The sequence below is a fragment of the Chenopodium album genome, chromosome 21 (genome assembly GCF_948465745.1).
Source record: "Chenopodium album chromosome 21, dcCheAlbu1.1, whole genome shotgun sequence".
In the NCBI taxonomy this organism is placed as follows: Eukaryota; Viridiplantae; Streptophyta; class Magnoliopsida; order Caryophyllales; family Amaranthaceae; genus Chenopodium; species Chenopodium album.
Window position 1 is genome coordinate 39,053,485 of NC_137854.1, and position 22,132 is coordinate 39,075,616.

A 22,132-nucleotide genomic window follows, 5' to 3' on the forward strand; every position below is an offset into this window, starting at 1 on the left:
CAACACATAAAAAACTGTATCACCTTGCAGCATCTTAATTGAATTCATCTCGCAACACTATAAAGCACCAGGTAGGAACCTAGACAGGGCTACATTTATCATATTGTCCCTTCTAAAAAACTTATTCAAAGAAATACATGACATATATTTTAGGGTGAGAGTGGATATTCAAGTTACACTAAGGCTTAAATCTTTACACTTTAATAGATCAGTTTCATGAAAAGTAAAGCGCTAACAAATTCATATAGTCTGCAAGGGTCAATAAGTTGTAAGGCATACAACTCGCAGCAAAAAACAAAAAGATCAATGCACAAATTAGTTTAAACAAGTCTTAAGACAAAGTTTGGATAAGGATTTTGTGTGTCATGATCTGCAAAAAAAACCCACTATCGGACGTATAGGTGGCCCTTGCTTTACATGGAGAGCCTAAGTCAGTGTATGTGCCATGGTTTCCTAGTAGGGACAAGTGAAAGCAATGTACAAAGATGACCTTAGATCAAACAGGATAACTCTTTGATCCTATGCTTCAGAGTAGTACTTCTATGGGAGAGAAGAAGTGTGGATTCTTTTGACTTTCACTTGTACAAGAATAATATCTGCTCTCTCTTATATATTATTCAGTTTGATCTTTCACTTTAATTTTTGACCATCCTATTATATTCCTACTCTCTTACTCAGTATCAAAGACTGCATCCTTTTATGAGCTGGGCCTTTCTAAGTAAGCCACCTGTCAGTAAAATTTTCGACTGCTCGCAGTCAACTTCTCAAGGAATTATAGCACTCTCAAAGAAATCACGTAACATATACGAATACAATTTATGCCACTGAGAGGAACAGATTATAAGTCAAGTTCCCCACATAATCTTCATCTATCCCGAATATAAGAAGGCCAGTGTCAGACTGTTTTACGTGTCAATCTCCCTTAGATCAACTAACTTGTGACCACAATTACTCCTAATGACCAAAATCAATCATCTAATCACATTAAAGACAAAGCTAGTTGAACTAATACAGGTTGTTATAATTGACAAGACAACATTCAATCGCTGTCCAAAATGACTAGTCCTTCTCAAGGGTCATGCCATTTACATTTCACAAATTAAAAAACACACTTGTTTTCCATGTGGAGTGAGAGTCATGCCAATATATTTACCTTTAAAAAAAAACAGCAAATGAAAGTTCATAACTTACTAAGAGTTGTTTAAATCTATAAACAGGCAAAAACAACACAGGAATAGGTACATAAGTTCCTAAATGTTAGTCAGAGATATAACGTCATTAGCCAACTAGCAAATTTACTTGCCTTAGAAGCTAAGGTCATTGGTCAGGTTGTTGTATTTCATCCCCACTGCTCTATCTTCACTATGGTCAGCAATTATGTGGTGATACAAAGCCAATTACCCTTTCCCTATCCACTCCTCTAAAAGCGACAAAGAATTTGAAGGGATTGCTAAGGCCGATTCATATAAGAAAAGACTCCCCCATGGTAAAGTGTATTACACCCTCTGAATAACAAAAGTACATCCAACAATCAACGAAAGTCTCAAATATAGAAAGAGAGAGATTGTGCATATCCAGCCATAAAGTTCATAGAATTGATTCCAGTCCATTAATTCAGAATCACTAAAATCTTAGAGGATGCTGAGTTATATGGCAAACAATCAGATTCTAGTTAAACCACAAAACAACATTCAGTATAAATGACAATTCGGCCTACACACAACATGTATAAATTTAAGTGAACTGAGGATCTCTAAACAGCTGTGTTAGAGGAAGAGAGTCCCTGCACGAGGATGGAGAGTCATTTTCAGGCAGCCAAGGATGACTTGCCTACAGTTCTCTATAGGTTTTCTATGCACAAGATAGCCTATTCTATGTAAAGATAAAGCCAAAGATGATACACATTATATGCCCACCCAAGTGCCTTCGATGAAAAGAGCTATCATGGTATGTCCTAAAGTGAGATTTTGGAGGCAGGTCATCCTTGGCTACCCTGGCAGACTCTGATCCCTCATGCTGGAACTCCTTTTCCAAGCTCTTCAGTTACAGTCGTATGAAGCGCTTTGTTCATCTTTTCTAGTTTCAACAAATGCAAGATGCAGCATTAAGCATCAGGTAAGTAATTAAGCCATTAAGGTATATCATTCAAGATGCATTTATAGCTTAATTTATGTGTACTATCAAATGCATAAATGAGTTTAAATAAACATCTACTTTTCCGCTTCATTCATTCTACCTGCTATAAGGCATAAGTCAATATGCCAGACAAGAAGCATGAACCATGTACACAGGTATGTGGTCCAGTGACGTGACAAATACAGCGTAAAATTTCTTTTTCCTATTGACCCCTCTTTGTATTTGCAATTACACAAGCCCGACCAAGTGACCAAAACAAATCACACACACATGAATACACGATAGCATCTGTACAATATTCATAACATGAATAGGTAATACCATATATAGCAAGATAATTTGTATAGACTAAGCAGTACTAGTACAATTACAATGCACCAAATTTCAACACATGACACACATATAACTTATTCATACCTCAGCTCATGTGCTACATTCATAATCTATAGAGGACATACAATAGAGTTAGAGCATTGAGAGAAGGCTTAACATCAGACAAACTAACCATCGCCATATTAGCTTCAGCCGGTTAATGCAAAACTTCTCTCTACCCAATGTGGAGGATCCATCACAGCACAAGGATCTGATTTTTCAAAGTCAGCAACCTACATTCAGGGCAATAAGCAAAAAGAAAATATTAAGTATTACTCCAAGAAGTACTAAGGATGGAAATATCGTTTTGGTGGATGAGACTAAGGATGGGGTTAATGTCAAGTTGGAGCAATGGAGGCAAAGGTTGGAATCTAGAGGGTTTAAGCTAAGTCGGAGTAAGACTGAATATTTGGTATGTCGTTTTGGCACTCAGAGGGGGACAAGCAATGAAGTGGTGAGTTTGGATGGAAAGGATTTGACCATGAGTGAATGTTTTAAGTACCTAGGGTCGATCATCCAGAAGAATGGTGACATTGATCAAGACGTGACCCACAGGATTAAGTCAGGGTGGCTTAAATGGAGAGCGGCCACGGGAGTGCTATGCGACCGCAGCATTCCCTTAAAGTTGAAGGGAAAATTCTACAGGACTGCCATAAGACCAGTGTTGCTCTATGGTACAGAATGTTGGGCTTCTAAGAAAGAGCATATTAAAAAGATGGAGGTTACGGAAATGCGCATGTTAAGGTGGATGTGTGGAAACACTTTAAGAGATAGAATCAGAAATGAGGTTATTCGCAAGAAAGTAGGTGTGGCGGGCATTGTAGATAAATTAAGGGAAAATCGTCTGCGTTGGTTTGGACATGTAAGACGGAGACCCGAGGGTGCACCGGTGCGAAGAGTGGAAGAGTGGGACCATGGAGGGATTAAACGAGGAAGAGGGAGACCAAAGATGACTTGGTTGGAAGGAGTGAGGAAGGATATGAAGTGCATGGATTTACGTGAGGATGAAGTTTTGGATCGTAAGGGATGGAGGAGAAAGATTTATGTTGATGACTACACGGAATAATCAAATTTGGTTCATGTTAGCCGACCCCACTTTTGGGATTAAGGCTTTGATTGATTGATTGATTGATTGACTCCAAGAAGTACTGATAGTATGATAGATAAAAGTACCAGAAGCTACAAATGAAAAAAGTAAAAAATGAATGTCAATATAAGGTTTAAGTGAACACCTTTTCTCCACATCTAGGGCAATAGTGATACTTATGCCAGAGGCAATCCATGGAAGGGCAGAGAAAGCAGAATCCGAGCATCATCGGCATCATGCAACCAATAAAAGCCGCAAGACTAGGTTTCGACCTGGAATGCATTTTCAAATTAGAATATTCTTAGAGCATTTAACATGCAACGATCATCTAATTTTGATTACTACGAAAATTTTGCTAAACTACATAGATTCATACACAAGTAATTCATGTGAAATCACCCAAGGAAAGCTTATATCCTAATTTTGATATGATTGAAATTACATGATAATTTGGTAGAAATGCAATAAACAAAGAATCACATTTTAGTGGCATCTAGAATTACAATGGTATGCACAACCAAAGAAATCACTAGAAAATGTATGATGGTTCAAATCATGAATTACAAATAGTCATAGTATTTGAATTCAACATTCCATCAAATTATAGTCCACTGATGTCAATATTTGGGGAATCAAATTATGGGTAATACAAAATTCACTCAAACTAATTTCCCTAAACAATACTACTAATTGACCGAAACATTACACGAAAGATTTAAAATTTCAAATAAAAGGGGCAAATCAATCCCATCATGTAATCCCCAATTGAGCTTAATTTCACATAAATCAAACCAATTAAAAAAAAACCCAAGAATCTAAATTATTAAAAGAACATAAAAACGAACAAAAGGGAGGAAAGAGAAAGAGACTAACTTGACGGAAGTAACGGAAGAATGAGAGCAGAAAACGCAGGAAAAAGGAGCAGGGGTATCTCTGTAAAAAGTCTGATGAATTGGGGCACCTTTAGGATCATCAAAAATGGCATTGGGAGGAAGAGTTCCTCTTTGATAAGGGTTTTCTGCGACATAATAATATTGCGGCGGTTGTGATGGCAGCGGCGGTTGCGGTTGCGGCGGTTGCTGCGGCTGATACATCATTGCCGGCGGTGGGTGCCCGGCGTTGTACGGAATTCCGAGCACTGGTTCTTCATCTTTATTCCCCATTTAGAAATTGAGATTAAGAAGAAATTCGAAGATAGATTGATTAATGGGATGATTGATTGATTAGAAATTGATTAATGAAAATAATGGGAGTGAAGATCGAATTTTCGTGGGGGGGAGTGAATTTGATGATGAATTTGGGACGCGCTTTTGAAATTTCTAAGCCGGCTGAAATTTTCTGAATTTTTGATGTTTATTGACAAGAAGAGTAGTGGTCTATGGTCAATGTTGTTATTGTGGACGGGTGGATGCTTGGTTAATGGGTTACGTATTTCTTTATCATGATCATGTTTAGTTTTCCTGTATTTCTAGATATTCAATTAATGATTTAATGGATTTATGGACTAACTATTATGGGTTAAAGGACGAGTAATACTTTTATTTGGGGACGGAAGGAATAATGTCATTCACAAAGATTTCATGGTTAATATAGATAGTTCAGCGTGAATTGAATTGGATTGCAAACATCAGTTAATTCATTCATTGTATTGGTTTTCAATGCATTTGTTTTTTCCCTTGTGAAATTGTTCCTAATGTTTTTCTTTTTATCCTTTGTGATAGAAATGTCTTTGTCCTTTTTTAAAAAAAGAACTTATGTTGAAAAAACTATTTAGGCACACTAATGTGATTAGATAATTATACGCATTAATATGTTGCTTAATTTATAGGGATGTAATTAAAATTGCATGTGGGGTAAGTCTAGTTTTTTTAACTATATGATACCGAGGTCAATTATTTGATAACCCCTGTTAGCCTTTCCCCCAAGGCCCCAACCCTATTGGCTGTGGCAGGGGTTCAATCCTCATGGTCCATCATGGAGGACTTGATGAGAGAGGGAGGGGGGGGGGGGGGGGGGGGGGTGGACTTAACCACTAGTGGACTTTTGAAGGTTAGATCGGTTATCTACATATCATAACATAGAGAAACTTGATTTCACTTGTATCTGTGTATTACTGAGGATGTGACAATAACTATTGTTCTACTCATTTTATGTAGTTCATATGCTTCTTGATCATTTCAATTATTTGAAACACAGGATACAATTCAAGAATATATAAGCAATAAGTGATATCACCAATAATCAAATCATTAAACGGTACAACCTAACAAAGATTATCAAAAATCCTTAAAATCCATGTTACATACTTCAATTCATATTAATTACTAGCTAGTGATCGTGCATTCAAGAGGAAGACCTTGAGGAAAGCGATTGTTGTCCATACAATAATCGTAAACAATGTAGTGTTGTCGAATGGATTTGATAGTCTCTAGAGTCGAAGAATCAAGCTCTTGAGAAAGCCATTGAAACTTAGGAGTAGAGGACGATTCAGGCTTGCAAGAAGATTTACCCTTTGTAGAAGACCATACACAAACATTAGCTTTGTAATTTTTAAAGGAAGAAGTAAATGGCGCGGCTGTCCAATTTGTCTTAACACGTCCACCTTGTGTTGCCCAGTCCTCTGCATCCCAAATGCTTCCGTAAAGCCTCATTGTTTGGTTGTTTGCGTATGGAATTCCTTTCGATTCCAAGTTACGAAAGACTCTTATTGGAGTTCCATCTACATAGAAACTGAAACATATAAAAATAACAGCTAGTATAAGCATTGAGTATGTGGATAATAACAGTGTTGATTGATTAAACTGAACTAAACTAAACTTATTGGAGCTGAACTGAACTGAACTAAACTGAATATTTTATGAGAGAAGGAAATTAAGATAAGAACTAAACTGAACTGAACTGAAAATAAGCAAAAGAGAACAAGCCCTAATATTATGTCAATTTCATTTGGGCATGATAACTTTGGGCTATGTATTGTAGGCATTGGCCCATTTGGAAGCTTGCCTACCATTAGTCCATATTCCATAACCATCTTGGTGTCAAGTTAGTACGTTTTTGTTATGTGATAATTAATTACGGACAAATGAAGTATATAAAATTATTACTCCGTATGAGATAAGTGTATAGGTACTAACGCAATGAGTTGGGGATTCCAAAGGATGGAGTAAGTGTGAAAATTAGCAGTCGGATCAAACCAAAGGTAAAACTGCTGCTCCCGGTTGCCTTGGCCTTGGGTGAAGATGTTGGTGTGTAATATATAAGGTTGACCAGAAATGTTGCCTAAGAACTCGAAATCAATTTCATCGTGTGTCGCTCCTAGTGAAGATAGCTGCACAAATCAAGATCGATAATAAGTTAGTACACTATTATCACTACGTACATAAAATCAGTCTCTATGTTAAACAACATTGCGTGCTCATTGTTCAAGATTCAAGAAATAACAAACAATACGATTATGCGAATATAAAATTTAATTTAGTACGTACATAGTATGCAGTGACAACCCCTGCTGAGTTGCCAGGGACGAGTTTGATTTGCATATCAATCTTCCCAAACATATACTCGTTCTTGGACTTGAATCCGGAGCCAGATGATTGATCCAAAGAAAGAGTGAGAAGCTTCCCGTTGTTTAGCATCGTAACATGTTGATCACCCCATGTTATATCAAAATCCTTGATGAAATTTCCACTCAATGCTCCTACGATTAAGTTGCTAAATAAGAGTATTATTGCTAATGGCACTAATCCTCCAGACATAGTAACTGCGAGTGTTTCTTGTACTGTATATATGTTTAATGATCGATTTTGATGATGAACATAAACGAGGCTATATATATACATGACCAGTATTCATATTTATCCTAGAAAATTTGATGGATAAAGCTAGAGGTTGGTGATGGTGGAATTTCTAAGTGAAAAACCAGGCTGGATTAATCAAGGACTAGAGAACATTATTTTTTAAATACAGTTTTGTAAGGTGCACAATGCTTAGTTCAGTAAGGTTGGGATAAAATGGCGGTGCGCGCGGCTGCAATATTCAAATGATCAAAGTGCGATACATGCTCAGCATTCCATTGCATCAATACCTTAGTATAAATAGATACCTTAGTATAAATAAATTATGATCAAAGTAGTAATCAGGTTTTGTTAAGTTGTGCTAATATACTTTTGAATAAAATAGGGAAACATCAGCCACTGCTTTAATGCTTCTTAGCAACTAGGTATCAGTAGGAGTAATTATATGTTATACAAGTATGTAAGTAATTATATACAACTAAATCACCATCCCCTTTTGCTAGTTGTTTAAGTGCCCAAAATGGCCACCAACTTTAGGCCTTTTGATAGGGAGCACATTAAGAGATTGAGGTCCAGCAATAGGAAATTAGGAACTTGGCCCAATAAAAAAGTTTTAAAGCCCAATATTGTCCAAGCCCAACCGCAAATAGTAATACTTGTAAATTAAATATCACTGTTAATAAATACTTCCTCTGCTTTTTTTTTTTTGACACTTTTTTTTTACGCTTGGCAACGCATGTTTTTAACGATTAACTAGTTTTTGGACCCGGGCGATGCCCCGGTTGATTACATGGAATTAAACATTAATATACATTGTAATTTATGATTTAATTTTCTTGTAATTAAATTTATTGTTCAAACTGTCATTTGCTACTTATTAATATTTTATATTGAAAAGATTGCATAAAAAATTACGTAGCTTGGTGGTAAGATATTTAGTTATAAAATTAGAGGTTGTGGGTTCAATTCTTGTGGAGAACGTTCTTTTTTTTAAAAAAAATGATGAGTCCATGACATGGTATGAAAAACAAATGGAAGGAGAGCCACGTGGCGTAATGAATAGTTGAGTAGGTGAGTAGTGAGAAGAGCTTACGTGACACGTGGACGTTCTTATGAGCGCCTTTTAATATATTAGTATAGATATATCTAATTATTAACATTGTAAAATTATAAAAAAAAAAAATGGATATCAATAAATATGTTTTATTAAAATGAATATACATTGAACTAATTCAAACAAAATCGCACATGAATATGTTTTATCGCATCTATAAATCACAAGAGCAAGTCAAAGTGTGTTGTGTGAATAGTGTAAAAGTCAAACGGTGTCAAATGAAAAAAAACGGAGGAAATAAAAAAGAGGTGATCCCAAAGCTATGTTTTTACAACACACATTGATATACTACCTCTGTTTCATATTACATATACACAAATTGAGGTATCAGTGTATATATCACTAAAACGCTGCACAAGACCGTCCTTACTGCCATGTTCATATTGAGCTTTCTAGTTGCGTACTTGGTTTTTGTGTGAGTGTCCCTAGTTTTTATGAACGACTTGTACAAGGCTAACCCCTTCCACTCATTCAGTCTCATGTTCAAGGCTCCTCACCACCTAATTCTCATGAGCCATGAGTATCCCACCTTGGTTAGGACTTGTTCTCTTCACCTGAAACAAGGAGATTTGGTCTGATTTTAATAAGGTCTGATCTGAATTTTTATTAAATGGTCTGGTCTGGTCTGATCTGATTAAATAATTTGTCTAAACTTTGATCGCATTTTAATACTAATCTATAAAGAAAAACATTATCAAAATGGATCTTGATAGATTCGTTTCATTATGAACTTTTCAAATATGTAATTTCATAATTTTTTGTGATATAGTAATAACTATATTTAGCAATAAGTAATGACAATTAAAATTTTTGATCTGGTCTGATATGAATGTTTCCATCTGGTTTGATCTGATTTGAAATTATTAAGGAATAAGTAATAATTACCTGAAATAAGTTGAAGTGAACATGTCCTTAGTCCCTAATCAACAAGAAATTCATGGTGTAGTGTACTAAAGTGTACCATATTAAATAAAATGGCCAGTATATAGTTTAGGGCTTGTTCTCATACATTGAAATTCAGTTCAGTTCAGCTGAGTTCAGTTAATGAAAACATGCCCTAAGCTAGGTTTTTTTATTTCACCCTAATCTTATTATTTAGAAGTTACTTATAACTTAGAATAGTCAAAGAAAATCAGATCATATCAAATGAGAGTAGAATAATTCAGGCAACCACTCAATAATAATATATGGAGTACCGGATATTGATTTTAGCACACCCTGTATTGATATTGACACACCTCCATATAAGAGGAGCATAAAAAATTGTGCTTTCACATAGGGTGTGTCAAAATCAACTTATGACGTGCTAGAATCATTTCTTTGGAGTACCGTATAATAATACAATATACGGCGTACAAAGTAACGTGGTATAAGTTCTAGAGAAGAGTGAAGTAGTAACAAAAAAATCTGTAAAAATATAGATACGCGCGCGGTTGCCGGAGGACTTCCCTGGGTGTTGGGGTTCACAAAAAAAAAAAAAAAAAAAAAAAGCACGCACAAGAGCATATGGAAGAATGATTGTTTTAATTTATAAAAAAGCAAACGTAAAAAGCTAAATTAATCGATAAGTAAACTATATTAAGGGCTGATTGAGTAAACAACAAATAAATATACTTCATTCGTATTTGTGTATGGGTAAATATATTTATATGGGGTAGCACACCCACTCGGATTTGTTCCCTAATATTGCTATTTTTCTTGTGCTTGTAAAAGATCAGATGATTATCCCTCGTTGACTGTGCTTAAGCTTTAAGGGAATGGAATTTTACAATTATTATTATACTATACGAGTATTAATAATTCTACCAAGTTATACTTCCAATACTATGCATTTCAACCTAACTTCTTAGTAATTGAATGAACTTTCATCATTCAATTGAATTAGGCCATGTCTAATACTCCCTCCGTCCCTTTATTACATGCCTGTATTCCTTTTTGGGGTGACCAAAATTAAGTGCCTATTTCTATTAATAGGTTGTACTTTTTGCCAATATTATTTTTGTTTTGATGATTTGTCATCATTTTTCTTTTTCTTTTTTGTACTTTATATCAATTCGCAATACTTTCTCTCTCCTAATTCTCAACAACTTTTTTCTTTCTCTCTATCTCTCTCTAACCCCACATGCATATTTGTACTCCCAATTTTTAGTTTTAAGAAATCTTTAGCTTTCTTAATTCCCATGCAAAATGAGAAATAGGCATATAATAAAGGGACGGAGGGAGTAATATATATCCGTCTATTAGACAGCATCCACACACATAAAATCCTTAATGATACTCGTATATTAAAGCTTGACTCACTTGTTTCTTGTCTCGAAATCTAGAGGTTTGAAGTTCAACTCTTGCTAAAGTTGCTAAAGTATAGTAGCTAAGCTAGCTAGTGTATGTTCTCTACGTGGTCGAATTTCTCTTTAACTTTATAAACTTTATTAAACCTAGGAGTCATTATAGGAGTATCATCTTACCTAAACTTATTAGCTCTTATGTTATCTAATAGAGTATTAAAAACGGCATATTTCTAAACCTCTACCATCAACTTAAGTTTTTGGTTGAGTTAATCCTCTGATATTATCTTATTTAAATTTATTATATCTAAATAAGAAAACAATTTATGCGGAAACAAAGAAAAGGAAAATGAGAAATGAAATGAGGAGGGCCAAAGGGAATATTTGGTAGAGTTGGAATGAGGGGTAAAGAGTAGAAAGTGTCAGAAAAAAATGGCAGCAGAGATTCCTACAACAGGCAAAATAACAAGGACAACAATACCATTAGCATAGACAGGTCTCAGCTGAGCTTGGACCTTCTTCCTAATTAGTTTAGTCCTTCCTTCAATTCCATACATCTATCAGTCTGTCTCTCTCATTATCATTTGATTAATAATGGAAGACTATTCAATGGCTTTGTAGCTATTGTATTAGTTTTAATCTTAGCCCTATAATTTTAGGGATTAATCTTGTCCATTCATCCTCTTGACTTTGAATTTTTTTTTTTTTTTTTATTTTAAAAACACATTTTTCTTCATAATGATATTATTAAAAAAATAAAATAAAAAAAAAATAAAGTAAAGTTTTCAGTTTCTTAAAGATTAAGGGCTTGTTCTCATACGTTGAAATTCAATTCAGTTCAGTTCAGTTCAGCTGATTTCAGTCAATGAGAACATGCCCTTATGTTAGCTCGTACGTACGTACTGTATCATGTGTTGTGTCACCCTTCTTAGCTAGAAGCCGTTTTTATTTTGTTTGCAAATGCTCTTTTTATTCACTTATTTTTATTCTTTTCTTGACCCTGACCCTTCTCTTACCATGAAGACATGTAGTATGTACACACCAACTTCATTCATCCACTTTCTTAACATATACATGAGATAATTTTTTTTAAATAAGACCGTCTTATCATTATAAAACTACCTTATATGTGAGTTTAGACAAGGAAAAAATTAAAAAAAATTAGGACAGAATTACATGCTTCTTTCACAAAACAACAAAAGTAGTCTTATACGTCCTCCCTTTTTAAATATTTGCTCCATTTCTTTATGCGCGGAGTTTTAGGAGAAATTGGAGAAAGTAATAAAATATGGAGATAGTGGGGTAGTAGTGAGAATAAAAAATTGTAAAAAGCAAAAGTGGTGGAAGAATTGGAGGAGAAAGAGTATTATGTTGGGTCCACTAAGTGTGAGAAATGAATTAAATATTGTAAAAGATTTCTAAAAAAGGAAATGGAGCAAGTATTTAAAAACGGACAGAAGTGGAAAGTGGAGCAAGTATTTAAAAACAGAGGGAGTAATATTATACTAGTCTTAGACAAATAGTTTTCCATTTGGTTTCATCTATTTCCTTTCCTCCCTTAGTCGAAATAGTTAAATAAATAGTTAAATATTGCTACAAGTACATTAGTTCTTGATAGAGTATAAAATATATTCTGGGCCTCAACCATTAGCTTAAGCTTTTGGTTGAGGCCCAGAATATATTTTATACTCTATCAGTTCTTAATATAGCTGACTAGTACACTAAATAACTATATTTTCTATGCTTTCAAAACTATAGTTTCTAAATACGTAGTATATAAATGCTAAGCTCTACCTTTTTAATTAATTAATTATATATCACAGAGTACCAAGTAATCAACAAGATAGACTAAGCTTCGCCTTTGTTTGTAATTTTGTATTAATCGTATTTTAGCCAACATTTATTCACCTTTCGTCTTTTTTCACCCAACCAAAAATATATACTTGTATGTGTTTGGTACACGTAAAATACTTCAAAACCTACCTAATAACCTAAGGTTAAATTTCTCAATCAATTTAGTTTTCAATTTCACACATTTTATATTTTTAAGATGAGGTATATATAATTAACTAAGCTAGTAGATGGAAATTGGTTGACTTGCTTGATAAATTGACAAATTTGGTAATGAAAAGGGTAGTGGACGAAATGTAGATGAGCCAACTAGTTTAATTGTAACAAATAAATAATACTTTGTATACTATATATAAGATGTCATATTGTCATGCATTCTTATATAGAAGGCGGCAAAAGGAGCTTTCCACGAATGTTTTCTTAAGATAGGTTCTAACTTTGTTGAAATTTATGATGCAAATTAAATGTTACATCTCATATTAATTAGGAAAGCTACTGCCGGTTATAACAAAACACTTTTAGATTGAATTATATTTTTCGCAAACTATATTGAGTATTGACCAATCTTTAATTTGATAATTTCTCTTTCGAGATTATTATTGTTTATTGGTTTTTTTTTTTTTTACATCAAAGAGAGAGTTATTGTTATTGTCATCGATGTTTATCTTAATAAAGTTAATTATAATTTTGGAAGACTTATCATATTTATCATGAAAACAACAGGGTGTAATACTGTCCTCAGCTCTTTCCACCATAAAAAAGAAGTTTGTTTTTTTCTTTACCTACTAATACCATATTCGCTATCATATAGTTTCAAAATGTATTTATGTTGATAGCGATTTAATTGAGTTAACTCTCTATTACATTTCGCAACATTGACATTTGACTAATTTAACTTATGTAAAGATTTTATAAAAAGAAAACAAAGTGTAAGTTGAATTAATAAAATTCTCTTTTCAAATTGAAAGAAGAAGTAACTGAAATGTGTTGGAAACTTACAAAGGTTATAGTTTAAATTGAAAATTGAATTGATGTGATCAAACTGTACGATGTACATAATACTGTAAATCTGTAATATTCTTTCAATTTGAGATGACATTGATTTCAAATTTCCTTAATATTCTTTCGGTTTGAAATGACATTAATTTCAAATTTCCTTAAATTATACAAGTACTTTGTATAGCTTTACTTTTTAATTTTGAGAATTGGAGGTAGCTTATTTATTGAGTGATGTCCCCAAGGGGTCAAATAATTGCTTGTACTAGTGATCGAGGCCTTCCCTACATTTTGAGAAAGAAATGTGTTATGAATATAAATAATGATTGTTTAATATATATTTTGAACATCTAATATAAAATATCTTATAATACAAAAATAATAAATTCGTATTGAACTAGTATATTGAAGCAAAGGTTAAAATCAAACACTTGTATTATACCCGAGTTTGTTTGGCATCGTGGTGGTTTTCTATTATTTGGTTTTTATTTTTCAAAATTATATGATATTCATCTATCTGATGTTTCATCCATTTTAGGTTCTATCAGTTCTCGTGCAGGAGCTCCTTCTTCTAAGTCTGATATTCCGGCCATACGTCATATAATGAAACAAAAATTAGTCAAACTTATTAATCGTGATAACTTTGAAAACTGATAACATAAAGGTGAAAATGACTTTATTTTGTTTCCTGTTTTTGATTTTTTTATTTAAAAAAAAACAGAAAATTGAAAGCAAAAAATAATGTCGAACAAGAGGAAACTTGATGCACAGTTTAAAACAAAAATATTTGAAAGAACCAAGACCAGTTTTAAAAGGATTTTAAATCGAAATGGATTGAAGATTATTCAATTATTTTTTAATTTTTTAGCCTAACGGTTTGATTCGGGATCGATCTGATTTAACTGATTTTGGAACACGGTACCCCTAATAATGTGATTAGCATGATTAGGGGTGTCATGTGGTAAATAAGTAAACATCTAACATGGTTAATCAACAAGTTATTTTCTTTCTATTAGCTACTTGATTGAGCATATTTTATGAAATAAGACAAACGAGTGAATAATCTTTAGTTTGTTATACAATAACTTATAACCATATCAATGAGCGTGTCTATTAACTTAATTCTATTAATATGAACTTGACTGAACTTATTATATCTTAATTTAGTTGTAATTTGAATTTGGATTACCTTATTGAACATTTTATTCTGATATTAACTTAACAAAACTTATAAGAACTATAATAAGTAAAAACAAGTTGAACAGAATAAGACGAAATTTAACAATGACATGGACAAAATCCTAAGATTGTTGAAAGATATTAATTAATGAATAATGATTATAGATTTATAAGGAAATTCATAACCAAAAATCATGATAATAAAAGCTTTGTTTTTTTTCCTTTCTTTTTTTTGCATTATTCTTTAACATATACAAAGTATATTATTTGATTGAAAGATGAGTTGAACTTAAGGAAGCATTAGATCATGTGACATTTTGTTAGATTTGTGTCAATGTATATTTAAAACACTTTACAACCCTTACTCAGGGCCTGTTCTCATTGACTGAACTCAACTGAACTGAAATGAATATCTTATAAGAGAAGGAAATTAGAAGCTGAACTGAATTTCAACGTAAGAGAACATACCCTCATTGATGATTTAAATTATATTAGTATTATGAACAATTTTATACACAAACAAGCGCAAAAATTTATAAAGGTCCTGGCCAAAAAAAAAAAGGAAGATGGATTGTTCAGCAATTTTTGAAATTTATTCTCTACTTGTGAGGTCATGTGTTTTAAACTATACAGGTTGATAAGTAATTCCTTTTACGTAAAACTAGGAGGATAGTCTATTAGAAAGATAGATATAACGTGATTGAGGGTGTCACATGACAAAGACAAATGAATGTACGCAACGACTTAACAATCAAGTTGATCTTTTTTTTTTTGATGTAGCTAAATGTATTCAAAAATTTTTTTTTTTCTTTTTCTAAGGATTAAGGCAAAGTAAAATTCAAGACGAATTTTAAGATTATTGAATTTTTTTTTTTTTTGAAGGTTTAAGATTATTGAATTTGATTGATAAGAAAAATGTTAAATATTTTCCTAATTCAACTATTTATAATGTACTGTAAAAGAAACAAATTGCATTTAAAAAAAATGAAAAATTTTCCTTCAAAAAAAAAAAAAAATGAAAAATTTAAGACATATAGGCATGTATTTAACCATAAAATTTAGGAAAATAGTTAAGTCAATAATTAGATTCCACGACTTCCATAAATGAAATCAATCAATTTTAATGATGATTGACAGTAAAATAAAAATGAAATAATAGGCTGGCGCGTGTATACTTGTTGTTAACTTGTTAGTTGTAATTTTATAATTTGACCAAAATACCCTCATGAAAGTTTTCCCCCACCACCACCATTGTGTATTTTGTGTTTGCTTCTTTTACAATTACACGCTCTTTCCTCTTTCATCTCTCTCTCTTAACAAACCCCCTTCTTTCTCTCTCCTCTCCATTTTCTCTAATATTTCTCTCATTTTTTGGGAAGATTTTCCCTTTTTTTTTTGTTTAATAGAAAACTTTTTATATTCTGGTTTCATATTTGGAGAAGAAAGACTTTGGTAAGCAAAGTTATTTTTGCTTAAAAATCAAACAATTTATTACATAAAATGGCAACAATAACAGCATCATTAGAGCGATCACTTCAAAACTGTTCCTTAAACCAAACCACCCGAACCCGCCGAGGTAACGGCGGAGGTGGCGGTGGTTTAGGGCGGTCATCGTCGTCTGATTCGCCGGAAATTATTCACAATCATAAAAATGACAACCGTGTTAGACGGCGCGGTAACGATCAATCTTTGGTAGGCGCGACGACGACGACAACAATACAACAACAACACTGCTCAAACGCCGCATCTTCATCAGATGAAAATTCAACATTCGTAGAACTTAACTCCCATGTTTCTCTCCCTTACCATTGGGAACAATGCCTTGATTTGAAGGTTCGTTTTTTATTTTTATATATTTTTTTGGGTTCATCTCTATTTTTGTGGGGTTGAAAGGGATACTTTTGTGTAGTTAATTTTTGTATGATTCTTCCATTTATGAATGTTTTCTTGTCAATAAATACCCTTCTATTAATTACTTCTATTCATTGATTTTACTACTTGCATTCAATGTTATTCTTAGATTTTTTTTTCTTCTTTGTATGAAACCCTAATTCAATATTAAAATTAACATTGCAATAGATTTTTAGATAGGTTGCAGTTATTATAATTTTATTCTTTTTTAATTTGCATGCATTGCTCAAAAAAAAAAAAAAAAAAGGCTTATGAATTTTTATCTTGAAATGGGGAAGAAACAATTGCAAATTTGTATGGCTTTTCATTTAGCTTTCTTCTATTTAGAGATAAAGTTTTAATCTTTATAAGTTTTTTCACCAAATTTTTAAAAAAAAATAAAAAATGGGTTTGTTGGGGTTGGTGGATAGAAGTCATATGTTTGTTATTTAATTTTCAGCAATGTCATACAAAAATAAGGCTAATAGTATTAAAATTGGTTATGTATAATGACAGACAGGGGAGTTATATTACATAAATTGGAGTAATGGGATGAAAGCAAAAGAAGATCCAAGAACAACTGCAACAGGTTACAATGGTGATTACTACTCAGAAGGCGAGGAGGAGGATGATGATGAAGACGAGGACGAGGATGAGGAAGAGGAGAGTAACTGCTATGATAGTGAGAGTTCATCAACTGAATCATCTCCGTGTTCGAGTAATCGAAAAACGAGTTTCCGATCACTCGAGAAACAACAACAACAAGAGCCAGAATTGAACCAAGAATCAGTATTAGTAGTGGCAGGTTGCAAGAGTTGCTTAATGTACTACATGGTGCCTAAACATGAGGAAGACTGCCCCAAATGTTCTGGTCAGCTTCTTCACTTTGCTGCCAATAATTCCTCCCCTTAGAAATTTTAATATCAAATTAAACAGACATTATTATTATCATTATTATTAATCAACCCCCCTTTTTCTAAAGTCTATATAATCTTTTTTTATTTTTAATATAATCCTAGAAATGGAGGAGGAAAGTGTATTTTATTTTATTTTATTTTAATTTTTAGTGGTTTAGTTTGTTGATTAAGGTGAATTGATGGTAGATAGAAGAAAGAGAAGAAAGAGTGAGAGGGGTGGATGAATGGTTGATTCTTGATTGTGACATTCTGTAACTTTGTTCTCTTTGTTCTTTCTCTTATCTCCCATGCTCACATAAATATTATATTTTCAGTGTTCTTTTATTTTGTCTACTCCCTCTTTTTCTTTAATTTGTCTCATTTTTTATATTTTTTTCTCCATAAATTATGCAAGATTATTTGATTAAGAAAATTATATCCATGATTTATGAGTTAGTCATTGACTATGGATTAGTTATTTAATATGTTTATGCCTTTGACATTTAATATGTTGAGTGATTTAATGCCAAAAACTACAAAGTGTTAAAACAAATGATTGATTGTGTTCTGGTACATGCATATTGGCATATTGCATATGTATACAAACATGCTTCTTGATGACTGCAATTTTTTAAATTTTATGTCATTTATTGGTCTTTCATGTTATATTGTTTGCAATGAGCTGTACTACTTAACAAAGATGCTTAATTCTTACTCCTTTGATTATTACTTAAATACTTCATGTGAGCTACTAGAATCCAATATAATACTCGTAGGATGTGTTGTCTATGAACCATATTGATCACAGTACATACGGAGTACTTATGTAGTGGTCGTTTAATTGTACATTAATAAGACTTGTTAATACATGGATGTCGGTTTGTCAATGTCGTTGGTTTTGTGCTTGGTAAACATTCACAATTTTCCGCATAGTTTTGTAATGGCATGATAAACCCTTCAAATGAACATCACACTATCGTTCCCACATTCACACATATATGAATGGTTTATCATGTCATTACAAAATAACCCTGTGATATTGAAATCTTTCTTTTACTTGTACAAGTAAGGCATAAGCATTTATAAGACCAAGATCAAAACTTAATTAGTCATAGAAGAGGCCATTTTTACCAAAATTGATCTTGTTTGTTGAAATGCAAGCAAATCAGCCGTCGCCACGTAGTTATAAGCAGTCCTAACCTTTACGTTTATCATGGTTGACTAGGAAAGCTTTATTTTTTTGCCCATCTTTTTCTTCCCCCTTTTTAAAAGAATAAAAGCTAAGTTGTAACCGAAAGTATGATCAAGTAGTTTGACCCTTATTCTACGGGAGGTGATATCCATACTCATCAATGTCACAAGTTGAAGTTATATACGCAGAAGTATATATAATGGGGTTAGCACAATCATTTACCACCTGCTCCAAGTCAGTCCACCTTGATCAACAATTGTATTTTAAAATTAAATCAACTACTGGTAGATTGTTATCCTTTAGCAACTCTATTTTTTAATTAATTATTATCATCCTTCTCAACTATTATTAGGTGCCTTAATCATACTCAAGACTAATTAATTCTTGATTACTTTATAATCTCTTTATATTTTCAAATTTTGTTTTGGTTTATTTCTTGATCACAAGTGATTCATAATGCAAGCCAATTCGATTAAATTGACACTTACTCGTAAAATATTAGGGCCTGTTCTGACAGAGCTGAGCTTAGTTTATTGGAGCTGAACTAAGCTGAAGTGAACTGAATATTTTATGAGAGAAAGAAATTAAGATAAGAATTAAATTGAACTGAACTTATTGGAGCTGAACTGAACTGAAAATAAGCTGAAGAGAACAGACCCTTATTTCCTGCATTCCTTTGTATATTAACATTGTATTTTAGACCACTCGAAATATTATTACTCCTTTTGTCCCTTAATTTTATCCTTTTTACTCATGTAAGAACAAAAAAAGAACGAACATATTTGAATATATAAAAAATGGACCTTTAAATACTAGTCATAGAATGGGAAGAGATGAGCTGTAAACAATGGTATTTGTCTGGTGGTAGAATGGATTGGTAATAGAGGCAAAACACCCCTATATTTAAGCTACTCGTAGTATAAAGTTAGAGAGTATACAGTAGTCGTATATAGGAAACACTAGCAAACAAAAAAAAAAAAAAAAAAAAAAAAAAAAAAAAAAAAAAAAAAAAAAAAAAACCAAAGGGACCTTTGTTCGTTTGGTTTCTCATTGTCATTCGTCAGGGGAATCTAAGCAGGTTATTGCTGTTAAAATTGCCACCACCAACAGCAGCAGAACCTATACTGTGTTCATTTTCTTTCTTGATAGTAACATGACTTGTACTACTACTATCCATTTCGTTATGGTCCATGTTACAGTGTTGCAAATATTCCCTCTCTTATTGTTCTTTTAGCTTAGATCACGGGTCTCCCGTGCCTACTACACTCTAACTAATATGGATTTCAGATAAATCGACTTCTATGTGTTTAAGTTAGAATAACTCCGCTACCCAGTAATCCAAACACGCGAAATCAAAACATAATTAAGAGATAAGTTTAGATCAGGGCCAATAAGTAGTAATTAGAGTTACCAAATTAAAGGCTTGTTTACATTTACTGAACTGACTGAACTGATTGGAGCTGAATTGATCTGAAATGAATAGAGATGAAATGAATATTTTATGAGAGAAGGAAATTTGGAACTGAACTAAACTAAAATTAAGCTGAAATGAATAGATCTTATTTTAAGACTAAGGGCCTATTCTCATACGTTGAAGTTCAGTTCAGTTCAGCTCCTAATTTCCTTCTCTTATAAAATATTCAGTTCAGCTCAGCTCATTTCAATTCAGTTCAATTCAGTCAATGAGAACAGGCCCTAAAAAAGCATATTAAGCTAGATTATAAAGGATGTGAAGGTTAAATAAAAAAAGGGTCCAGGTGACAGAAAATAGATGAAGGAGAGAAAGAGCAGGCTAAAAAAAAAGAGTATCTATATAAGTGGGTTTCTGATAGTCTGGAAACCCCAGAAAAGAGAATCTGCTTTTTGTGGGGGCTTTTTTGTCCTCCTTTCTGACTTCTTTTCTTTCTTCTTCTTGTTGTTGTTAAAGTCTTTTATCCACCCATCGTTTTATTTTTTATTTTAACCACATTCCTGTTTTCATATTTCTCTCAAAACTCCCCCTTCTCGGTAAGTTAAAACTCGTTACCCACTTTGTTACAATCAAAAGACGAGTTGTTGTTCTCTTCTGTAAAAGATTTAAGATTCTTTTCTTCATACTCTGCTCCTTTTCACCCCCCTTGGTTAAAATATGCTTACTTACTGAACGGAGATATTTTTACATACATCCGGGTGCAGTTAACTTTAGATGGACCTTCTCAAAGCATAACATATGTGTATGTATGTCTCACATTAATAATAAAGATTTTTTTTATGTACTGTTGAATCCCATTGTAGCCCACTTATGAGTGTCCCACATTAGAGAAAGAGGAGAGGTGGTTCTACTTTATAAGGTAGAAGAGTAACTCCTACTATTGCCAATTGGTTTTAGTATGGAAGCTCCAAAGCCTTGTTTGTGGGCCTAACTCTCCTTCTCCTTGTTCGGGTTGCCCAGGCCCATTTCATATTGTTTCAAAATTTATCATGGTATCAGAGCCCAGGTTTGTTGGGCCGTTTATAACTGGATATTTGTCAAGCCACTGGTTAAGGGGTCTCTATTGGATGTTCATTCCCAAAGAGGATTTATATTGTACCTTCTGGTGTGCTCTAGTTCTAAGGACACTCATAAAATAGGGGGAGTGTTGAATCCCATTGTAGCCCACTTATGAGTGTCCCACATTGGAGAAAGAGGAGAGGTGGTTCCACTTTATAAGGTAGAGGAGTAACTCCTACTATTGCCAATTGTTTTTAGTATGGAAGCTCCAAAGCCTTGTTTGTGGGCCTAACTCTCCTCCTCCTTGTTCGGGTTGCCCAGACCCATTTCATATTGTTTCAAAATTTATCATGTACACCTTGGTGTAACGTACACTCAAAGAAAGATACACCCGAATGTATATACTAGTTAGAATTTTCAAAGGGGATCCCCACCCTAAAGTGTATTTAGTGTTTCACATTAGATAACCTTGCTAATATAAAGTACTTGTACTTCATAATACGGAGTGAAATACGCTTATACACCCAACTTGAAACATGTAAAGTTATGTACATTTGTCTCCTTGATAATGTTTACAAATACTCCGTATTAAATAGATAGTGTTAATCTTAAGGCTTATCTATCAAAATATGTGCCCCTCAAAATAAATACTGTAGAATACAATATATTATTATTTGATGGATACATGACTTTTTTTTTTAATTTGAATTCGCTTAACTTAGCTAAGTAGCTTATCAAAATGCTTATTGATCCCTCTGCCTTAAACCAAAAGTCTATAAGAACAATATTTGATTGCTAAAGCGTAAATTATATCCCCACTTATTCTACAATTAAATAAATTTTAATCCGTATTTCTGATACTAGTCGAGT

At 33.1% G+C, this 22,132-nt stretch overlaps 3 protein-coding genes across 4 annotated transcripts; 1 reads left to right on the forward strand and 2 right to left on the reverse strand.

The window, feature by feature from the left end:
* Positions 1-1,701: 1,701 nt before the first annotated feature.
* Positions 1,702-5,054, reverse strand: LOC145601578 (GSH-induced LITAF domain protein-like). 2 transcript variants are annotated; one of them, XM_081657617.1, is made up of 4 exons: positions 4,469-5,054; positions 3,741-3,867; positions 2,642-2,741; positions 1,702-2,076 (listed from the first exon to the last, which is right to left on the reverse strand). In XM_081657617.1, exons 1-3 carry the CDS (start codon positions 4,756-4,758, stop codon positions 2,658-2,660), a joined length of 501 nt encoding a protein of 166 aa, XP_081513743.1. In that variant the 5' UTR covers positions 4,759-5,054; the 3' UTR covers positions 1,702-2,076; positions 2,642-2,657. The 2 variants fall into 2 exon arrangements, with proteins under 2 accessions (XP_081513743.1, XP_081513742.1); XM_081657616.1 differs by lacking the exon at positions 1,702-2,076 and having other exon boundaries at positions 2,384-2,741; positions 4,469-5,052.
* An 865-nt stretch (positions 5,055-5,919) lies between these two features.
* Positions 5,920-13,294, reverse strand: LOC145600799 (xyloglucan endotransglucosylase protein 7-like). Its single transcript, XM_081656663.1, has 5 exons — positions 13,266-13,294; positions 12,910-12,948; positions 7,081-7,318; positions 6,730-6,923; positions 5,920-6,325 (listed from the first exon to the last, which is right to left on the reverse strand). The coding sequence occupies exons 1-5, from the start codon at positions 13,292-13,294 to the stop codon at positions 5,920-5,922; spliced, it is 906 nt and encodes a 301-aa protein (XP_081512789.1).
* Positions 13,295-16,117: 2,823 nt separating this feature from the next.
* On the forward strand, positions 16,118-17,945 carry LOC145602063 (protein CURLY FLAG LEAF 1-like). Its single transcript, XM_081658195.1, has 2 exons — positions 16,118-16,647; positions 17,221-17,945. The coding sequence occupies exons 1-2, from the start codon at positions 16,315-16,317 to the stop codon at positions 17,614-17,616; spliced, it is 729 nt and encodes a 242-aa protein (XP_081514321.1). The 5' UTR covers positions 16,118-16,314; the 3' UTR covers positions 17,617-17,945.
* Positions 17,946-22,132: the final 4,187 nt, after the last annotated feature.